We start from the raw sequence: 22,981 nt of genomic DNA on the forward strand, positions 1-22,981 counted from the left end.
TGAAATCACCAATGAGTGATTTTGTCATTCCATCCTGCATAACATACTTAGGTGCTTATGTTTCCCCTTCTCTTAAGTAGCACTATAGCTCTTCCGGAGACACTGCTGGCCCCATCCAAGCTACCAGAGGCATGTGAGAGACAGACTACCTGACTATGACAGTTCCACAATTGAGCCCATTTCATCTCATATCCACTACAAAGATTGAGTAGCTAGCAAGAGTTATGACTAATTTCTTAACAATTCGTGCCCCGAGAAAGTGTTGTATTATTTCACACCAATTGGAAGAACCAGAGTTCAAGATCAAGGATCTGGGGATTGGGTGGTGAGCGATATATTGTAAGACTTTGACAAAGTAGCAATATGGATGAGAAGGTTGCCAACAACTAATAATAATAAAGCACCTTCGAAGTCATAAAGTGTGTCAAGGCACTTCACAGGAGCATTAGGAACAAAGGAAAAAAACAGCAGAAGGCTGCTTCATCATTTAACCATAGCATGGCCATTTCCCCTCACCACCCTCATACCCTTTGATGTCTTTAGCATCTAAAAACCCATCAGTCTCAATTCTGAATATATGCAGTGACTCAACCACCACAAGCTCTCTGTAATAAGATATTCCAAAGATCCTCCTGATCTCAATTTTACATAGTCTACCTCTTATTCTGAGGCATAATTTTAAAACAAACACTCAGCCACAAAAGAAAATATTATGTGTCATAACCAATGAGTTTCTTAAAAAGAGGAAAGGGAGATAGAGAGGTGCAGGGAAGAATTCTAAAGCTTCAGATCTGAAATCCTGGGTGAAATTAAAACTGGGGACACACAAAGGCGTGAATTAAATGAAAACAGAAATCTTGGATGAACGTGGGGTCGGAAACGAGAGTTTTAAAGCCAAAATACTGTTTGACCCAAGAACCAAGGTAGGGTCCACAGAACTTGTCGAAAGTTCGACACGCAGAACAGATGATTTCAAAATTTAGAGAATAGAATATGGGAAACCAACTTACAGTGTGCTGGCATTGCCAAATCTGAAGCAACAAGAGCATGAACGAGGGCTTCAGCAGCAGATGAATTGAGGCAAGACTGAAGCAACTATGGTGGAAATACAGTTTTAGTAATAATGTGATCATGTGGTCAGAAGGTCATAGGATAGACTAAGGTCTCAAAGCCTGGTCTAGACAGTTGTCAGAGAGAAGGTGGCAGACAGTCATGAGAAAACAGAATTTGGAGCAGGGACCACAAACAACAGCTTCAGTCCTCATAATATTTAACTGGAACAAACTGTCAATTTTGTTGAAACAATCAATCCTTGATGGCACCTACCATTCAGACATCTCCTGTGGAACTTGTGATAAACATGCTGTGTGAATCCATTTTCCTTCAGTAGTTCGTGCGAGGGATGTTGGAACTTGGGAAGAGACTGGGGAGTACAACCGTAACTTCCAGCAATCGGGATTCCCTCTGATGGGCTGGCATTGGAGCTGCCACAAAACACAGAAGTTACTGTTGAACAACTTTTAATATGGTAACAACATCAGTTACTCAACCCAAATCTTTAGTTCTGCACGTATGCATTGAGGCTCAAATAATCACATATTCGCTGATGTCAGCTTTCTCGACCCTGCCAGCCTCTCTAAATTAATCAGTGTTTTTGTCTAACATTCAGCACTGATCTGCAAAAGTTGTTTGGATGAGGAGTTTTCTTTCTTGTGCACAGAAGCTAACCTGAAAGATGATGTCCTTGGTCGGTGCTCTCTTGAATCCATCACCCAACCCACGTGGCTCTCGAGTGGAGGGTTTGAACTGTGTCTCGTTTTTCGCTTCCGAGGAGTCTGTAATAAATGAAGGTAACTTCATTATAAATGCCTGCAAGGTTAAGTTATATATCTGACATTTTCGCAAAAAGAAAGAAAAACTCAACAGGACCGGCAGCATCTGTGGAGAGAAAGCAGACTTAATGTTTCAGGTCTAGTGGCCCTTCTTCAGAACAGACTACAGCGAGGAAAATGTCGGTAGACATGCTGAAGATGGGGTGGGGGGAGGAATAAACAATAGATGGAGATGGACCACAGAGCAAGAACGCACTTGGGCAGACAAAGGTAATCGTCAGCTGAGATGAATCAATAGCTACTAATGTGAACCATTAGTAGCTGACAATGGGTTGGTTGTGATAGGTAGCAGCCCATGTGGAGATTGGGGTAGAATGACCTAAAATAAGTGCTCAGACCCAAAAATTATTGAACTCTATAGGAAGTCCTCAAGGCATTAGGATCCTCAAATGGAAAATGAGATACTTTTTTTTCCAGCTTGTGCTAAGCTTTGCTAGAGTGCTGCAGCAAGCCCAAGACAGAAATATTGGCTAGGAAACAGTGATGTTGAAGTGGCAAGCAACCTGAAGCTCAGGGTCTGCAAAGACGTAAATCAGATAGAATATATTTTTGATACGGCGATAACAATTACATTTCAAATATACTTAATAGGCAGGAAAGTCTTTAGATTCCTTTAGGTGGTGGAACATGCTTTATAAATTCAATTTCCTTTAACCCCCAATCATGCTTCTATGATGCACCTCTGGAATAATTTGTGAACAACATGGTATAATTCTTCACCCCAACTGACTTCCTGGAGCATTATTCCTGAACTCTCTCTATCGTCAAATTTCCTTAAGCATGTGTTCCCTAAACCAGTGTTCTGAAGTTCTTTTAAGTCCAGCTGTTTTGTCAGAATCTTACCTTTGCATCCAGAGGCCTCCCTTCTTTGACAACAGGGTAAAATCTGGGCGTTTGAGTTGGATCCTTTAACCTGGGTGTGCGGGGGGTACGAGGGGTCCGTGCACCCCGGTAGTTTGGTGATTCTGGAACAGTTGTTGGCAAAGATCGTGCCATGCAAGACACCGGTGGCTCAGCTGCACCAAAAAGTTTATTGGCCAATGCATCTGTAGGTACTGAACAAAAGTACAGGATTCAAGTTCTCCTCTACATGTGGCAAAGAGCCCAAAGGGTTATATATACAATAAAGTTTATACTTTATAAAATTGAATATGCTTCTCCGTACCCTCCAATGAACTGAATAACTGTGCTGAAAAAAGACATTCAAGACTTTTTTTTTGCCACCCTCAGCTACTTTTGAGGGGTTTTGACAGTCAGTAAGGGGAAACTGTTTCTAGTGGCAAGAAGGCTAGAAACCAGAAAAAATGGATTGAACATGGGGGCGAGGCATAACATCAGAGGGAAGATGAGCAGAATGCTTTTAAGTGAGTTACTTTACAGGATGCAGATTCAATCAAATTTCTACAATCTGTAGTGAATAAACAATTAAACAAAATTTGCAGCAAATTTTGGATAGGAGTAGGAAGCAACACTAATTGGTTGGCTCTGGGAAAGAGCCTGAACTAGCACAACAGGCTGAATGTGACAGGGTGTGATCAATTTATAACAGTGAGTTTAACTTTTCAGCACCAGAATTGGTTTGCATTCAATGCACATTGTGGCTGTGGGCTCAAAATGTGCGTGTGATGACTTCAACATTGTTCCTGATATGCGATCAGTTCTCTTACACTTCTGGTTTTCCTCTCCAATCTACATCAAACCTGACAGCAAGGCAGAAGTGTGAACTCTGGAATTTTTACATGTCCAACCGCACACGGATGGTTGGTGCGCAGGGTTTATCGGACTCCATACCCAACATAACAGCAAACCACAGAATAAGACCCAAACAGAATGCAGCAGCTCAAGTGGTTCACCACTACTTTCTCAAGGGGGAACTAAAGATGATAAATAAATGCTGGGTCAGCCAACAACGCCTACCATCACATGAATGGCTAAACAACAAGAGGCCATTCAGCCTATCAGGGAAAGCACTATCTATTCAGTCTCAATTTTTCACTCCTCTCCATACTCATTACGTTTTTTTTATAAACTAGATTCTGCAAGTTTTATTGCTGTTTTCAAGGTGCCGGCCTGTTTGTTGTTGCATCCAGGGTCATGCACAATGAAATGGATATTTGGATGGAGCACCTTATTGACAAGATTCCCTTACCTTGCTGTGGCCTTGGTGGTCCAGGTGGGACTTCTTGGTTTGGATCAACAGGAGGTTCAGGGGTCAGTGTGTCAAACTCCTCTCTGCTGATCATATTTAGCTTCTTGAAATTTTCTACTTCTTGCTGAAATGTAAATAGGCAGTGAGACAGACTTGTCAACAAACAACAAAACAATGCAGAGGGTGTAAGGGAGGGTTATGACAATGGTCCCAAACACACAATACAATGTGAAGACAGTGATGAAACTGGACAATTCTCCACACAGCAAGAAGGTTGAAAGATACTTAATGGATGTGCTCACATTCAGTCACTACAATATAGCAAATAAAGAGCAAATATTTCCAATGATAGCACAATCAGTTAGCAGAGGACATTCATTTAAGATAACTGCCAGAAGAACCAAAGGCAGTAACATGAAGGAAGAAATTTCATGAACAGTGATTTGGAAAATGTACTTGAAGAGGAAAATTTCACAAGACTATGGGGAAAGGACATACCGAGAACACCACGATAGGCATAATGGGATGAATAGTTTCATAAGGAAGGAGAGAAATTTAGAGACAGAGAGCGAGATAAAAAAAATTCAACACTTTTACAAGTTTCAAATTTGATCTGCTCTCCTAATTCAACCCTTGGAGCTCCAAAGTTTGATACACACTTAAACCCTCTTCTGGTAGAGACACTAGCTCTGCACCGTAAGTGCCTGTCCTCTTCTGGTACATACTTAATTCCAACTTCTGTTTCAAGATCTCCCATTGTAAACTTACTGTTTTGTCAAGGTATTCCATTATTTTACTCTGGTTGAAATTGGTCTATAATGTTCTAATTTGCTAAACCCTACTGGAGAAGAGCTGAATGATCCAATTACACAAATGGCATCTATCTGGTTTGGCAAAGTCATTGATACATCTCGAGCACAAATGTGACCACTAAACAATTTACATTACCCCATAACAATTTGCCCTGATAGGTGAGCACCAATACTCACTCTTAGCCCCACCCTTCTCCACCCCCCCCTCCCCAAACCTAATGTTAAAATACCCTCCTCTTTCTCAGGCAATCTTCAACGTTTTTCAGACCTCAATGACCAGGTATTGGTCACAGATAGCAAGCTTCGCCATCGATTCCACAAGGCCCATTTTCTTCCCAAAAGCTGATCTCTGACAGCTGACAGCATGGTGAGGTAGAGAAAACAAGACCTTGCAACGTGCAGGAGTTCAAACCAGCCAGTTACAGTGGACAAGGAGTAAAAAAAAAAAATCACCACAGGACAGCTCTCTCATTAGATCTTATTAACTTGAGGGTGGCAATGCCCCAGGTGAGATCGAAGTTTGCGAAGCAATGCCTTTCATGGTGAACTCCGCCAGTGTGGGATATTGAACCTGCACTGTTGGTGTCACTCTGCATCACAAACTAGCTATCCAACCAATTCACTCCCGAGTAGTCACATCAATCCAATTTTCTGTTCCCTACTTTTCCACGCCTAACCTTTGCTTTTCAAATCTTAGTCTCAGTGGCTGTAAATCCATCAATATTATCTATTCTAAGCAGCTCAAATGGACTCAGTTTGTTTATAAACTGGTGCTGGTTCAGACAATTTGAATGAATGTTGCATGAATACAAAACAGAAACAGATAGAGTGCAATAGTAAGCAAACACAAACAAATGATTACAAGTTGGGGCTCACACCCACCACTAACCATTCTGTGACTGTGATCTCTGGAACATTCAGCTATGTCACAAAGGCAATTTTAGCATAATTGCATTAAAATTGGGAAACCACTAGCTACCTCTGGGCCAGAAGGTCCAGGTTCAAATTCTACTTGCTCAAGGGGTGTGTAATAACATCTCTGTACAGGCAGATTAGAAAATAACTACAATACATCCCATTTTCACCTCTGTCCAAACCCAGCACAAATGAATACCAATTATGTTCTATAACTAGCATTTGATCCACACTGCCAGTTTAACCAGCTTTCCGTGCGCTCATTTTCTGATGCAGTGGTAATGCCCTTACTTGTGGGCCAGAAAGTCTAGGTTCAGGTCCACAAGCTTCAGAGGTGCCCTAATGTGCTATAATAATATATATTTCTGTGCTAACAGATGTAGGTTCAGGTCCTATCTTCTCCAAAAGTGTGTCATCACATTTCCAAGCAGAGTGGTTAAAAACAAAAATCTTGTAGTGGTAAATGCTTCTATCCGTGGGGCTGAAGGCCTGGCTTCAAATCCCACATACCCTGCAGATATATCATAACCTGTCCTCAAAAGAATGATTAAAATAATTTACTTTTTCAGAGCAGATTAAGATTTTTGTGATAGATTGGAAATGTACGATATCTAATATCTGTAACAACTACTCGGCTGAGAACTCATCGGCAACTGGCAGATCTGGTTTGGTGCTTTAAGTAATTCAGCTCTATTTATTGAACAGGCCAAAAAACAGGAAAGCTTTTCCACTAAAACGGAATTTGCAAAGCTCTGGATGACTGAAGTCCTGAAAAAGTTCTGTGACAGAAGTTCCAAGTGGCATCCCTGTTCCATTGCACCCGTTAACCATACCGGTTAAATTCCAGAGAGACCTACCTTTATAGTTGCATATTCTGGTTCATAATCCTCTTTCCAAAGGTCCTGCTCGTAGTAGTAAAGGCCGTCATTAATGACCTTACCAAACTCAGATGTCAATTTTGCCCTGGAGACGTGATTCCCTGTCCTGTCCCCACCAGGATGTTTCCTTAAGTACGGAGGTGTCTGTGCCACAATCAGAATCTTGTTCACATCACGATCGTCAATTTCACAGTCAGAATCTTCATCTGACCAATCAGTGAACGTATTCTTGCGTCCAACCATCTGCTCCATCTCCTCATCGAACATGAAGTCTAGCTCCTCTTGTTCCTCTTGGTCTGGCTTCAAAGATGTTTGGGTTTTAGGTTCCTCAGATTTCTGAAACAGAGAATAATCACAATTCTATCAGTGCTGTATTTTAGAATTCCTTGAGATGAATAATTAATTCTGCATCAACAAAATTAAGTTAACCATTATTAAATGGATCAAAAAATTCAAGATTAAAATAAATACAGCAATTTCATACTGCTTTCTCATAAATGAGAGATTTTATGCAATATATCGGAAGAACAGTTCGAGAGCCAGAAGGGAAAGCTTTTTGAATATATTTCTGAGACAATATGTTAGTGAACCACCAAGGCCTTAATACATTTTGGAATAAGTAATTCATGAATAACTGATAAAAGAGACTCTGGTCTAGACAAGAAAAGTAGATTTAAGGCCACAATCAGATAAACTGATTTTACTGAAGAACAGAGCTGCTTTGATGGCCCGAACAGCCTGCTCCCAATTCATAAGCTTGCAAGTAATGAATGTGAATTAAATGGTAAGGGAATGCTAAGCTAAGGGTGGTCATGACATGACTGAATTGAATGTTAAATTGAACAGGAAGAGGGAGTCACAAGCTCAACTTAGCTTTAGGGCTACACACAACAGAAACTGCTCACAGTAAACTGAGAATTCTGTTAAGTTACGAAGCTACAGAAAAACAGTGGAGCTTTCTCCCCTATAAGGCAGAGGGTCAACTGAAAATGTAAAAGCAGAATGACAGATTTTCGTCACACAAGCAGATTTAGTGATGGACAACCATCATTGGCTAGGGCAGCACTGTTAATCCAAAATTACTCTGAAGACAGTGGTAATAAGTCACCTCTTTCAACTATCATAATAATTATGGTAAAGGTACCCTAAATTAGGAAGTTTCAGGATTTTTATTCAATGCCAATCAAATTGTCATTGCAGTATTTCCAATCCAGCACTGCCTTTGGTTTGAAAGGTTGGTGAATGCCTCCTGTTGTTTTTCAGAATGGGAGAGATTGTGGGTTTAGGAAGTGCTACCACAGAGTTGGCAAGTTGCATCTTGTAGAGAGCACACACTTCAGTCAGTATGCTAGTGAGGTGGGCTGAATGTTTTAGATGGTCAATGGCACACCAATAAAAGTGAGATTTTGTGACCAGAATGCCATCAAGGTTCTTAAGTGCTGTTGGTGCTGCATTCATGCAGGCACACAAACTATCACATACTTGATGGCGCCTTGAAGTTGGTGGTCAGGCTTTAGGAAGTTGGCAGGTCAATCAATCATTACAGAGTACCCAGCTTTTGAAGGAGGTAAATCATTACAGAATATTTAACCTACAATTTGCTCTCTTTGTCACAGTTGTTACATGGTAGCTCCAATTAAGTTTTGGTCAAGTCACTCACAGGATGTTGTTAATAAGGAACTCAATGATGGAATTACAAATGAACATCAAGGCGAGCAGTTTCACACTCTTATTAAAAATGGTCAATGTCTGGTACTTACATAACACAAGTGTAACATGCTACTCTTTAGTCCAAGTTTGGATTTATCTACTCCTTATTGCATGAAGTCAGAGACAGGTCCACTATTTGAAGCATTGTGAATGGAAGAGAACACTGCCTGATTATCTGTGATCATTGATCTGGAGACGTTGGCAGAATCATTAACCAAGCTGCTAGAGATGGTCAGACATAGGATACCATTTTGAGAAAGGCCTAAGCAATGTCCTCAGCTGAAATGACTTGCTTCCAAAACCAACCATGTAACTTTGTGTTATTTATAACTCAAGCCAATGGAGAAATTTGTCTACTCAGGTCAATTTTGCAAGGACCCATTAATGTGGTCATATGCTTCTTGTACATCAAGGTTAGTAATCCTCACCACACCCCTCAAATTTAGCTGCGCATGAACTAAGAACATTATGAGCGTTGGAGCTATTTTTTAAGTCATTCACAGGATCCAAGACCATTACTGGGCATGCTTATACTGAACATCCTAGGAACCCTTGAGAAGGTGGCAGAGAGCTATCTTCTTGAACCACTGCAGTTCATTTTGTGTAGGTGGACCCAGAATGCCATTAGGGAGAGAGATCCAGGATTGCGACCCAAAGACTGAAGAAATGGCAATATATTTCCAAGTCAGGATAGTGAATGGGTTGGAAGGCAACTTGCAGGTGGTGGCGTTCTTATGCATCTGTCATGGGTTTGGAAGGCACTGTCCAAGGAGCCTGGTGAATTGCTGCAATGCATCTTATCGACAGTATACGCTGATAATGAGTGATGGTAAAGGGAGTGAATATTTGGATGCACATATGGTACCAGTCAAGCACCTACTTTTTCCCACATGGTGTTGCTGGAGCTGCATTCATCCAAACAAGTGGGCAGCATTCCAACACACTTCTAATGCCTTGTAGATGGTGCACAGCTCTGGGGAGTAAGGTGGTGAGTTATTCTCTGCAACACTACTCTGATCTGTTTTTGTAGCTAAAGTATGATATGACTAACCCAGTACAGTTTCTGATCAATGGTCACCTCAGGATGTTGATAGTGGAAAAGATGATTCAGGTAATGAATGTTTGCTGAATCCAAGTTTAGCTTTATTTATTTGAGAATACGCACCATTTGAAAGTACTGTTGATGGCAACTTCCACCTCTGCTAAATGATCAAGAGTAGATTGAAAAGGTAGTAGTTGGCTTGATTATATTTCCAGTCCTCAAAATGCAGGAAAAACAAATGGCCTTTCTTTGCTTTATTTTTCATGGGATCTTGATGCAGCTGGTAATGTCATCATTTGTTGCCCATCCATAATTCTCCCTGAACTGGAAGGCTTGCTAAGCTACTTCTGAGGGCAGGTAAGAGCCAACTACATTGCTGGAATGGAGGCCAGTAGATTTCCTTCTCTAAAAAGTACACGAGTGAACTAGACAATCGCTGATGGTTCCATGATCACCCACTCCTGAGACTAATTTCAAATTTATTAGTGAAATTAAAAATGCAGATATTTGAACCCATACACTCAGCAGCTGTGTCCTGGGCCCACTGGATACCTAGTTCCGTGATATGAACAATGTTCCATGCAATTTTAAGGCAACAGATGCCAACGTCAATGCTAGTTCTGACTACCACTACAGGTGGGATGATATCCTCCACAGTCATATGAAAATACAAACCTCACTGACAATCAGAGGTATTCGCCTTTCTGTCATTTATTTGAAAATTCCTTCTGGGATATGGATTTCACTGACAAGACTACCTAACCCTGATTATCCTGAGAACATAGATGATCTGCACTTTAAATTAATTGCCCTTGAAATGGGGACAGGGCCCACTGCTTCTGTTGCCACGTCATAGGGCAAGTCAATCTACTTACATATACATAAATACACGCCATTCTGCTATAACATGGGTTTCGTTAATGCAAATTCACTAACATAATTGTCGATTTCGGGACACTTCGTAAAGTGCAAACTTTTAAAACGTGTGCTGATTGTAACGCAATTAAATCACCAACACTAAGTGCTTTTCCTAAAGAGTAATTTTTCTATAACATGGAGTTGCACAAGAACACAACCACTGCATTACAGCAGAACTGCCTGTACTTAACATTAGGTTTCAATTAAGTTTCATACAACTATGGGTTTGATTTCGTTAAGCTTTCAAATGGTTTGTGGATTTGACATGTCTCAAAATAATTAAATGGTTAAAACTACCTATACCTAGATTGCTTTAGGGCTTGATTCATCGGGATACAATTTTGATGATTGTTCTATTTAAGTACTACTGAATATGTAAGCTGTTATGACTATTTGACTAAATTCTGTTAATACATTACGAAATGAGATAGCTGAGATAGTTTCAAGATAAGGAAATGGACAATAGGGCGAAGATCAAGTTTACCATCGAGCATGGAATGTCAGGAAACTACCATCTGTGTTAAATGAATCATCTAAATTAGTCAGAGTAATGGCCAATAATAAACATTAGCTTCCATTCACAATTTGTATTCAGAATAAGCAACGATACATTACTATTAACATGGAAAATGGGTGATAATTGTTTATTTTCTGTTTATTACTCAGATATACCATATGTGAATTCTTAAAAATGACAAAAAAGTCTCTAGAACTGAGAAATAGGAAGACAGGTTACACAGCCCATCAAGCCTGCTCTGCCATTCAATAAGATAATCTTTCAGCAGAAACCCTATTCCCTTAGAATTAAAAAATTAGCAATCATCATTGAATCTGTATCCTCTTCAGGTTCAGCACGGCAAATTTATACCACTATGCTCCAAATTCTCCATCAAAGTATAGGAAAATCATAATGGGGCCTTGAGAGACGTGGGTTTGATTCAAGTCATAGCAGTGCCCTCAGTGCTGGGTGACTGTGATAAGGCCCTCTTATTTTAAATTAAAATCATTCACAAGATTTAAGTCTAACTGGAAAGGACAGCATTTCAAAATTCTTCAAGAAGATTGCGGTGAGCCTCTCGAGTTGCTATCACAAATCCTTAGCAGGAACAGGGTATGAAATAACCCGGAGGAGTGAAGAACTCAAGATTAACCTTTGGTTTTGCAGGAGCTGGCCGATGTCTTTTTTTCACTTCGATCCACGTGTCAGAATCCAGGTCTGGAAGGCTGGTGGAAAGTCCTTTTGGCAAAGTCTTCAAATTACTGGGTTCCTCGGTCTTGGAACTTGCAGCACTGCCTGCCCGGGGTGAACCTGGAGCAGATTCTAAAAGAGAGACAGCACAACAGAGAGATATAAAGTTATACACCACAGAAACAGATCCTTTGGTCCAACCGGTCTACGCCAACCAGATATCCAGTACTGAGCTAGTCACATATGCCAGTTTTTGGCCAATACCCCTCTATACCCTTCATATTCATGCACCCATTCAGATCTTTTTTAAAATGTTGTAATTGTACCCGCCTCCACCATCTCTTCTGGCAGCTTGTTCCATACACGCAGCACCCTCTGCGTGGAAAGGTTGCTCCTCAGGTCCCTTTTAAATCTTTGACCTCGCACCTTAAACCTATGCACTCTAGATTTGGACTCACCTACACTGGGAAAAAGATATTGACTTTCACCCTATCTGTGCCCCTCATGATTTTATAAACTCTGTAAGATCACCTCCCAGCCTCTGATGCTCCAGGTTATAATTTGGTACATACGTTTACTGAAAACATGCCAACCCAGACCATCAACCCCAGAGATCACAGCATGAAACTTTACACACACCTGACTGATAACACTATAACCCACGTTATAGGGAGGTCATAAAAGCAGAAGCAGGGCCACTCAGCTCCTGGTCTCATTACAGCTTGAGAATGACAGCCTTGACTTTCAGGCACCATCTGGCTGATCAAGATGACCTTTCTAAATTAGAGACGATTGATATCAGGGAAAACACTTACTTCTTGTTGCAGCCACATGGAGAGAAAGGTGATTTTGGCTGTTGGAGGCCAATCAACTAAGCCACAGGACACACAAAAATTTCAGTTACTATCTTACGTCTAGCCATCTTCAACTGCTTCAAAGACTTTCCTTTAGTCACATAGTCAGTGCTATCAAGCAGCACCTGCTCAGCAATAACCTGCTCACTGATGCCCAGTCTGGGTTCTGCCAAGTCCACTCATCTCCTGACCTCATTACAGCCTTTGTTCAAACATGGACAAAAGAGCTAAATTCCAGAGGTGAAATGAGAGTGACAGCTCTTAACATCGAGTGTGGCATCAAGGAGCCCGAGCAAAACTGGAATCAATAGGTATAAGTGTGCAAACTCTTCACTGGTTGGAGTCATAGCTGGTAAATAGTAAGATAATTGCGGCTGCTGGAGGTGAATCATCTCTGCAATAATTCTGCAGGGGAGTGCCCCAGCTAAGCCCAGCCATCTTCAGCAGCTTCAAAGACTTTCCCTCCAGGTTAAGGTCAGAAGTGGGGATGTTTGCTGATAATTGCACAGTGTTCAGTACCATTTGCGACTCCTCAGATACTGAAGCAGTCCATGTTCAAATGCAACAAGATCTGGACAACATGCACGCTTGGATTGCAAATAGCAAATAACATTTGTGCCACACAAATATCAAGCTATGACGATCATCAATGAGACATATCAACCATCACCCCATGACATTCAATGATGATACCATCACTGAATCACCCACGGTCAACATCCAAGGAGTTATCATTTACCAGAAACTCGACTGGACTCACCACAAATTCAGTGGCTACAAGAGCAAGTCAGAGGCTAGGGATACTATGCCAACTAATTTACCTCTTGATTCCCCAAAGCCTGTCCACCATCTAAAAGGCACAAGTCAGGAGTGTGATGGAATACTCACTTGCCTGGATGGGTGCAGCTCCAACAACACAAGCAGCTTCATGACAACAGGACAAAGCAGTCCACTGAATTAGCACTATGTCAACAAGCATCCACTCCCTCCACCACCAATGCTTAGTCAAAGTTGCACTGCAGAAATTCACCAAAGATCCTCAGACTGAGCATCTTTCAAACCCACAAACAATTGCATCTAGAAGGACAAGGCCAGCAGATATATGGGAACCACCTTTAAGTTCCTCTCCAAGTCACTTACCATCCTGACTTGGAAATATATCACCGTTCCTGCAGTGTTGTTGGGTCAAACTTCTGGAATTCCCTAATGGCATTGCGAGTCAACCCACAGCAGGTGACTTCAGCGGTTCAAGAAGGCAGCTCCCTACCACATTCTCAAAGGCAACTAGGGACTGGTAATAAAATGCTGGCCAGCTAGCGACACCCATATCCCAAAAATGAATGAACAAAAAATAGGAATATTTCCTCATGATTGCACAATGCTCACTACCTTTCAGAATTCCTCAGACCACTTAAGTAGCTATGAGTACAAGGAGCAGGACCTGGATAATATCCAAGCTTGCTCAATTGGGTCGTAAGTAAAATCATACCAGACAAGTTCCAGGCAATGGGGAATATAACTATTTCCCCTTGACACTCGGAATCACTCACCATTAACATCCTGGGGTTACAACTGACCAGAAGTTGAACTGGAACAGCCATTTAGTACTATAGCTACAAGAATAGGTCAGAGATTCAGGCTGCTGTGGCAAGTAGCTCAACATCTCTCCCCTGAAAGCCCATGCACAATTTAAAAGGCAGAAACTATGAACATGATGGAACGCACAATTATGTAATTGTTATGTGGGATATTGGTAAAACTGGCTGGACCAGCATTTTTTGCTCATCCCTAATTTTCCCTGCACCAAGTGGCTAACTAAACCATTACAGATGGAATTTTAAAGCCACCCATATTGCTCTGGGTCCAGAGTCACATATAGGCTACACCACATATGGATAGTAGATTTGCTTCGTTATTGATCCAATTTTTATGATAATCAGCAACTGGAAATATGATTCTATTGAATAATCTTTTAATTCCAGATATTATTTTAATGCGAATTTCCCCATCTGCCATCGTGGGATTCCAACCCACATTCTCAGAATATTAGCCTGGGAGTCTAGATTACTATTCCAATGACATTAGCACTCTGCCAGTGCCTCTCTTAAGTGGATAGCTGCGCCTATCCACTTGCTGAGGGAAAATCTGTTCCGACAACACACAGAACTCTTCGCACCATCCAAGACGAAGCAGCTCGCTTGATAGGCACCCCATCCACTCTTCAACATTCACATCCTTCACCAGTGATGCACAGTGGCACTTATGTATCACTTATGACAAACACTGCAGTGTTTCCTCAAGACCTCTGCAACAGCACCTACTGAATCTATGACCGCACCACCTCGAAGGACAGAGATCTATTTAATTAAATTACAGGATCAATTTGCACATTTTTGTGAGTACCTCAAACTGCATGCTCTCCTCCAAACCACTCACTCACTTGGAACACTTCAATGTTGCTGGGCAAAATCTTAGAACTGTCCTTTTAACAGCACTCTGGGTGAGTCTACACTTCATGGACTGCAACAAGTCAACATCGCATTCCCAAGGGCAATTAAGAGATGACAATAAATGCTGGCCTTGCCAGTAATACCCACATCATATGAATTGGTGAAGAACACACTCACTAACAACTCACCCAGCACCACTCCTGCGCAACAGATCATGATCCAGTGTTATACTTGTACCATTGACCACCTAATAATCAGTGTTGCATCTTCCCTACTGACCACTCACGCAGAGTTATCCTCACCCCATGTGGTGTAAAATTCCAAGCAGTGGAATGTGGTGAAACGGTTAAAAATTATGTCCCAATACATGTGTGAATCTAACCGGAATGGAGGTGTTGCTTAGTCCCGTGTGAATCTTCTTATCTGTATGTAACCAGAATGGAATGTGTTTTTTAGCCTTGCTCTGCTGTTCACATGAATGTTTATATCTGGAAAAGAGTATATCAGCTGGAAAAGTCTCCAGTTCGGTGAGTCTGCTCCGGGGTTACGTTTAACCGCCGAGCGTGGGTTGTTGGCAACCGCTCTACGAGAACTGACGGCTCCCAGTTTTGGTAACATGTAGAGTGAGTATAAGCCAGACCCGTTGTGGCGACGCTGCGGGGAATAAAATGCCCATATTCTAGCAGACTCGCCTCTTGGTCGTTTGTTCTGTGTCAGACTACTCTCCTACGAACCTGACCTTGAGAATTTTTTAAAACACCCCACCAAATCCAGCATCCGAAGTAATACTCACCACAATGACCAATGTTATCTTTACTTCACTGGTCAGCAACCCAGCATAATCCTTGCCCTACTGACCACTCACCCATTAATTATACTCACCAGTCTGCTTTTTGTACGTCTGCCCAGGAATGAATTCTGGACAGTTAAGTAAACGTGTGAAGTCTGTTTCTGGGAGTGGCCATTTCTCAGGGTTTTCTTTTTTTCGGATCTTCTTGTCCACCACTTCCACCTCAGTACTGTCTTTCAAAGCCTGGGGAAATGTAACAAACCCTGATTTAGAACTACAAATCTGAATGGGAATTTGAAATACACTTTGGAAATTTAGTAATCAGACAACACTCATATAATATTATCAGTCCTTGTGTCATCTTCTCTGCATTAATTCTTTAAATCAATCTCCTGTCTCAGCTACCCCCGGTTAAATTTTAAGATGGTTTGTTATGCTTTCCAACTTTTGTGTAACAGCCAATTATTGTTACAGTTCTGAAAGGTTGCTTGCTATTATCTTGTGGCTAGTAGCAATACCTTCACAGTTCCTCTTACTACATCTTAAAGTGTCTACAACCCCCTTTTCATTTCCAGAGAAAGGAAGCTGATATCTTCTCAAACAACAATGACTCACTCTGAAACAACAACAGTAACAGAGGTAAAATTTATTCTGCTGAAATTTAAAAAAAAAAGCAAAATCACATATTTAACAAAAAATCTAGCTGGAGCTAGCTGGAGAGCTGGTGAATATTAAAACAGACCTCCAAAATGAGATTGACATCGGTGGTCAACGCTTGAACTCGGTGAAAACCTCCAATTAATGAGACTGGTAAGAAACCGTCAGCATCCATCTTTCTTCTCAAGAAAAAGTCTCTTTCCAAGTTATCCAGGCTAAAGTAGTATTCACTGAAACAAAATAGATGAATATTTATTATATTTATACAGTCAGCTAATGCACATCAGTACACATTATCCCAGACAATCGACAAAGTACACATTCAAATTGAGAAATAGGTCGCACTGTGGGTGAGAGACACACACAACCAAAGTGATAAATATGATGGAAAAGGGACAGAGAGAAGAGTGGGGAGGAGGGAGGAGGCCTTCATATTATTACCCAAGTAAGTTAAGTCCTACACTGCCATACCATAGTAGATCCAATGCTTCTTAAGTGGAAAGAAACGTTGAATTGGCTAGATGAATGGCAAGAGTAACAGAAGCATGAAAGTTAGTTAGGAGATGGGAGTAAACATCAGACCTGTGGGGAGTATGGATAACGTCAAGGGTTAGATAACAAGTAAATAACAGAATGCAAGCTTAAAATGACTGTTAAGGAAGAGATGGAATGGGTATTGATACATAAAAAGGAATCATGTCAAATGACTGGCAGACTGTGCTACTCAAAAATAAAGAGCAAACTGTGGGCAGTACAAACCAATTAGCCTAGAAAATGCAGGAAAGAAAACTGAATTATCATTCAAAGGTCCATAAGAAAACATCCAGACACCAAAATTATAATAATTAGAAAAGATTTTAAAATAGGAGATTAAGCTTGATCAATCTTGCTGACTTTTTAAAGAGATAACAAGCAAAGATAATATAGATGTAACACATTTGAAATTACCAAAGACTCTTGAAAAAAGTATTACATTCTGCCTATTATATATCTCATTTTGGCAATAAAACAGAACAAACATGGACTGTTAGTCAGTTATTTACTCAGCATGGCAAAACAGGAGAGATGATGGGACCGGTTCTAAGATGGGTTTTTGGAATCAAAAGTACTATTTCAAAATTTGCATATGGCATTAATTTGAGAGGGGTTGTTACGTAAAGGAGTACTACAAAAATAAAAGAGGCATACAATTACTACACTTGTAGAATGAGAATGTACTTGCAAATGAGGTATTTGGGGTTCAGATACATCAGCCACAAAGCAGTAAAAGTAATTAAGGTGGCAATAAGAAAGATATCGAAGTGGAATCCACTTCTAATGGGAAAGAACGGAGAGAGAGAAAAGTTGTACCTCATACAGAACTTTAGTTGACCATATTTGAAAGCACCAGGAACAGCTTTAGTCTCCATATTCAAAAGGGACATAGAGATATTACAGAGAAGATTCACAAAGATGTGACAAGAACTGAGAAGATATATTGATGATGGCCATTTAATTTGACAAAATAGTTTGAAGAGTGATCCAAGAAAGGGTGATTATATAATTGAGACAGAGGTTAAGCAGAAAAAACATGTGGGACAATCCAAAATCAAAATCTTCATAAATATTGGATTTTCACGAATAAACACAATATAAAATTCAGTGAAACCTATCTGCTTGCGGAATTTGTGTCAGGAAATTATCAAAGCATTTCAGTATAGTATACATTGTGGTGTAACAAAGCAACAGTGTAGCAGTGAGCTGAACTTATTAGACCAAGTAACCAGGTCAGAGATGGAACACTGACACTGCTGAAGCACAGCGTGTGCTTATAAAAGCAATTTCTAAACCAAGATATGCTACAGAAAAAGGGTCAGGGTTTAAATCTGAAGTGGATTGTTACTCTACTTAACTGATGCAAGCAGGACCAACAAAAAGGTTTACGGGTTCCAACATAACCACACTGGGTTCAAAAGTTCAGTTTTACATTTGGCAACAGCGTCATTCAGAGCAGTGATCAAATTCCAAGGCATATATCAGAGCTACACGCATCGTACAAATTCCAGTGTGTTGTAGCATTTTGCATTACATCTCAAAGTATCAGATTTAAAAACCAAATCCAGCTATTATTAAACAGCTTGCTTTATTCAGGCTGACTTTGAAAACCTTTTGAAAAGATCTTTTAGGCCATAAGTAGAAACTCACATCAGCAAAGAGCAGGAACTCTGCTGGCAGTGATTTATCATCATTTAACCTATCTGGCCATTAGTTTCAGCTAAGAAATAAAATACTCTCAGTAAAAATGACCATGAAGGTGTTCATATTGACACCCAACTGGTTAGCTTATGCCTTTAAGGAAAAAGTACTCATTATCTTTAGCTGATCTGACCAATAGGCAATTTCAATACCAGACCAATCCGGATGACTGTAGAGTGTGTGGTGCTGGTAAAGCACAGCAGGTCAGGCAGCATCCGAGGAGCAAGAAAATCAATGTTTTGGGCAAAAGCCCTTCATCAAGACTTTGATCATCAATCTGGATGACTCCAAACTGTCCACTCAATTACCCACATGACACACAGTTTGCCTCAATCTACCACTTACAATTCAAAAAGGTGGACCACCACCACTTTCTCAGGCCTAGACAATAAATGCTACTTTTGCCAGTAAGGCACAATTTCTTTTAAAAGAACAGCCCCTCAAGAGCTACTTCTGATTTTCAGGAGCTACATATTTGGTCTTAGGGGCTACTTTTCAGTCTTAGAAACTATTTTCTTAGATGGTGCAATCACGTAGCGACATTACTTTGTGTACTGACATACGGGGCACTGGACTCAGAAGCAAAGAGAATAATTCATCAATATACTCCATAGAAAAAAAATCATAAAAGATTTACAATGATATTGCTAGCATTGGAGGGTTTAAGCTAAAGGGAGAGGCTGAACAGGCTGTGGCTATTTTCCCTACAGCATCAGAGGCTAAGGTGTGATCTTATAGAAGTTTATAAAATCAGGAAGGGTATGGATAGGGTGAACAGCCAAGGTTTTTTCCCCCAGGGTAAGGGAGTCAAAAACAAGAAGGCATAGGTTTAAGGTAAGAGGTGAAAGATTTATAATCTCTTATAAATCTTTTTCACAGAGGGTGGTCTATGTGTGGAATGAGTTGCCAGAGGAAGTGGTGGAGGCTAGTACAGATGTAACATTTAAAAGTCATTTGGATGGGTACATGAATAGGAAGGGTATAAACAGATATGGCCAAATAGAACATAGAACAGTACAGCACAGAACAGGCCCTTCAGCCCACGATGTTGTGCCGAACATTTGTCCCAACTTAAACACCTATCCATGTACCTATCCAATTGCCGCTTAAAGGTCACCAATGATTCTGACTCTGCCACTCCCACAGGCAGCACATTCCATGCCCCCACCACTCTCTGGGTAAAGAACTTACCCCTGACATCCCCCCATACCTTCCACCCTTCACCTTAAATTTATGTCTCCTTGTAACACTCTGTTGTACCCGGGGAAAAAGTCTCTGACTGTCTACTCTATCTATTCCCCTGATCATCTTAGAAACCTCTATCAAGTCACCCCTCATCTTTGCCGTTCCAATGAGAAAAGGCCTAGCACTCTCAACATATCCTCGTACGACCTATTCTCCATTCCAGGCAACATCCTGGTAAATCTCCTCTGCACCCTCTCCAAAGCTTCCACATCTTTCCTAAGGTGAGGCGACCAGAACTGCACAGTACTCCAAATGTGACCTTACCAAGGTACTGTACAGCTGCAACATCACCTCACGACTCTTGAATTCAATCCCTCTGCTAATGAATGCTAATACACCATAGGCTGGCAAATGGGACAAGATTTATTTAGGTTATCTGGTCGGCATGGATGACTAGGACTGAAGGGTCTGTTTCATCTGTACAGCTCTACGATTCTGAGTTATCAATCATCTATTAAAACTACAGGCACAACATAAAGTTACCAAAGTATTTGGATTAGTACAAGGCAACTGTGACAAGGTGACAAAATGTTATTTTAAAAGTAACTGACACATGTTTGCAAAATGCCTTCACCATAAAAACCTTCCAAGATCAGTGAGGTCACAGCTAATTTTTTTCCACTGCGTAGTTACAAAACCAGAATATTTTATCCAGGCAGTTACTAGCCATTTTACTATGTTTTAGATCTCATTCTCAAATTTAAAATGTAACAATTGACGGTATTAGCTCATCAACATATGCAGCATTAAGGTTAGAGATTTCATACTTTGGCAAGTTATTTGCTTGCTGAGTGTTCCTTATTGACAAGGGTTAAAATATTTCCTTTTCCTCCTATTGCATCCTCCCTCTCTCCCACATACCTTGGCCCACCTCTTACCCTACCCCTCTCTTTCTTTCTCACCAACTCATCCTCCCAGCCACATTACTCACTCCCATTCACCTGATGGCCTCCTGTAGCCCCCGACTTTTTGTGATTTCCTTCTTGTTCCCATCCCTTCCCCCTTCAAGTAACAAGCTGGGGAAAGACCTAGCCTGTGGTGAAGCAGCAGCAGCTCCTCACCATTTACTTTACGGAGGCATTTTTTCTTATTGATCACCACCATGAATGAACTTTCTCACATGATTTAGAGATTTCAGAAACAGATTTGTCCACAGTCCCCATGATTTTTGAGCATTGCTGTCTAGTAGCATTGAGAGAATGTACACGTTTAATTCAGTTTCTACCCGACAACCTGTTTGGTGGAAGACAATGGAACACACTTAGCAAGTAGAAAAAGTGTACTTACATCTGTTTCTTGATGTAATCTTTGAGCAGCTTTTTATCCATTGCATACAGCTCCGCACTGCTCTGATTGTCATAGTAATAGATGATATCACTGCCAAATTTTGGCCTGTACAATCCATCATTACTGTCGGTGTTTGCGGTGTAGGTGTAATGGTAGTCGAAGTGAGCTGCAACATGCAAAAACAGCTCTAGTTAGTCATTCAATTAAAATTCTACCACTGATTAAGCAAATGGAAGATCTGAGATGTGGGAAGGCAATATATTTATGAAAGTCTGCCATACTTTTCCCATCAGACATGAAATAGACATGAGAGCAACGTGGTCAGGAAATATTTGATAGCAGATCGGAGAATAAAGAAACTATTAATTCCTTTTTTGTTATAAGAGGTAAAACATGCTATATTCAGGAGAATGTGCTGTTTGGATCTCTGCTTAGACTTATATTTTCTATCCAAAACTTTCCAGATCAAACCATATTCATCTGTTCTGCACCCCTACTCAAATCACCTTAAGTTTAGTACTGTTAAATTTGTCATTCTTAGAACAATTATCACTCTCTAGTCAACAGCACTACATGACACAGTGCAGTGTAAATCACAAAGTTCGTAGGCATAATTCCTGGCCTGCACGCTCAGTTGATCCGGAAGTACAGATTTTCAGAACTAAGCTGAACCATGCCATCTTTATGGAGAACACGGAAAATGAGTAATTCTCCTGTTGCTGCAACAGTCTGATTTTTGTGGTCACACATACCTCTTAACTCAGAAGATCAAAGATTCTAGCTCAAATCCAGGAATTATCCAGGCTGATAATTTATACAGCAGGAGAGTCTGTGATACAGCAGTAAGGCTGTGCTGTAGTGGCAGGACCACTATTCAGATACAGAATTATAGCCCTGCTTTTCTGTTTCATTAAATTAGGAGAATATTAAAGATAACATGAAAAATTTTGAATTAGCAAAGGGATTCTGGATTGTTCAGAGTTCAGTAAGAATATATACAAATTGACACATGGTCTGTTAAATCCTCTTACCAGAATCTAAGAACCCATACTGTATATAAACTGGAGTCATTTGTTATCAGAACCAACAAGGCCAAATAATCTCCCAGAATTATGAACATTCTGACTTGAAATATATGGATAAGAAATAAATGTGAAAGCTAACTTGCTGCCTATTCTGCTCCAGTGTGAAGTTTCTGCCTCTACGTTAAAGGCCATCATTTCCCATCTATTGTACAATATTCTGCAATCCCTAGCCAAATTTCTTCCACAACTGCTGTATAGTTAATTTGATAACCCCCTGTAAAGGAAGGGGACTCAGTGTTACTTACTACCCAGCAGACCCACCTTACTTTAAACATCACATTGCAGCACTAACTGCTTGCAGACACCAACACCAAAGTGGGCCGACTAGGATAAATTGAGGGGGAAAACAAACATGCCTCCCCATCCTCCCACATATAATCAAGGGTTCAGGGAGTGGACTGAATTTCAACTGAGGGACACATCACGCTGGTTCAAAACTTTTGCTGCAGTTTTCAATGTCAGCAAATTACGTACAGCGAGAAGCACCTCTGCCACGACCCCTCCCTCGGCCACGTCCACGACCTCTTCCCCTGAAGCCTCCGCGGATCGTTCCACCCTCGCTTTTCACGCTGGAAATCTCATCACGGTCTTCCCTCCAATCTCGCGAGTCGTGCTTCTCATCACGATGATAGCCTGAAGAAACATAAAACCAGAGATAAGTGATCCATTACACACTTAATCCTCAACATCAACCAAACATCCCTCAGCTACATCTTTCACTCTAAGTGCCTTTGAATCTTGTCATAAATCAATAATCAGTATATCCTCCCCAGCATCTCTTAATCAAAGACTGACCTTTGTACAGTGCAACTGGTCCATCTAGATTACTAACAGGTGAAGAGGAGTGTCTGCAATATTCTCCACATCTGGAGT

General features: G+C 40.8%; 1 protein-coding gene across 1 annotated transcript in view; it reads right to left on the reverse strand.

The window, feature by feature from the left end:
- larp1 (La ribonucleoprotein 1, translational regulator) overlaps positions 1-22,981 on the reverse strand; it is an 81,999-nt gene that overhangs the window by 26,794 nt on the left and 32,224 nt on the right. The window contains exons 6-15 of the mRNA XM_043703168.1: positions 22,583-22,741; positions 21,024-21,189; positions 16,342-16,486; positions 15,692-15,842; positions 11,468-11,637; positions 6,626-6,982; positions 4,042-4,165; positions 2,736-2,947; positions 1,729-1,835; positions 1,327-1,484 (exon numbers count right to left, since the gene is read on the reverse strand). Coding sequence (XP_043559103.1) covers positions 1,327-1,484; positions 1,729-1,835; positions 2,736-2,947; positions 4,042-4,165; positions 6,626-6,982; positions 11,468-11,637; positions 15,692-15,842; positions 16,342-16,486; positions 21,024-21,189; positions 22,583-22,741 — 1,749 coding nt within the window. The remainder of the gene's footprint in view (positions 1-1,326; positions 1,485-1,728; positions 1,836-2,735; positions 2,948-4,041; positions 4,166-6,625; positions 6,983-11,467; positions 11,638-15,691; positions 15,843-16,341; positions 16,487-21,023; positions 21,190-22,582; positions 22,742-22,981) is intronic.

This window comes from Chiloscyllium plagiosum, chromosome 14, assembly GCF_004010195.1.
Source record: "Chiloscyllium plagiosum isolate BGI_BamShark_2017 chromosome 14, ASM401019v2, whole genome shotgun sequence".
NCBI lineage: Eukaryota > Metazoa > Chordata > Chondrichthyes > Orectolobiformes > Hemiscylliidae > Chiloscyllium > Chiloscyllium plagiosum.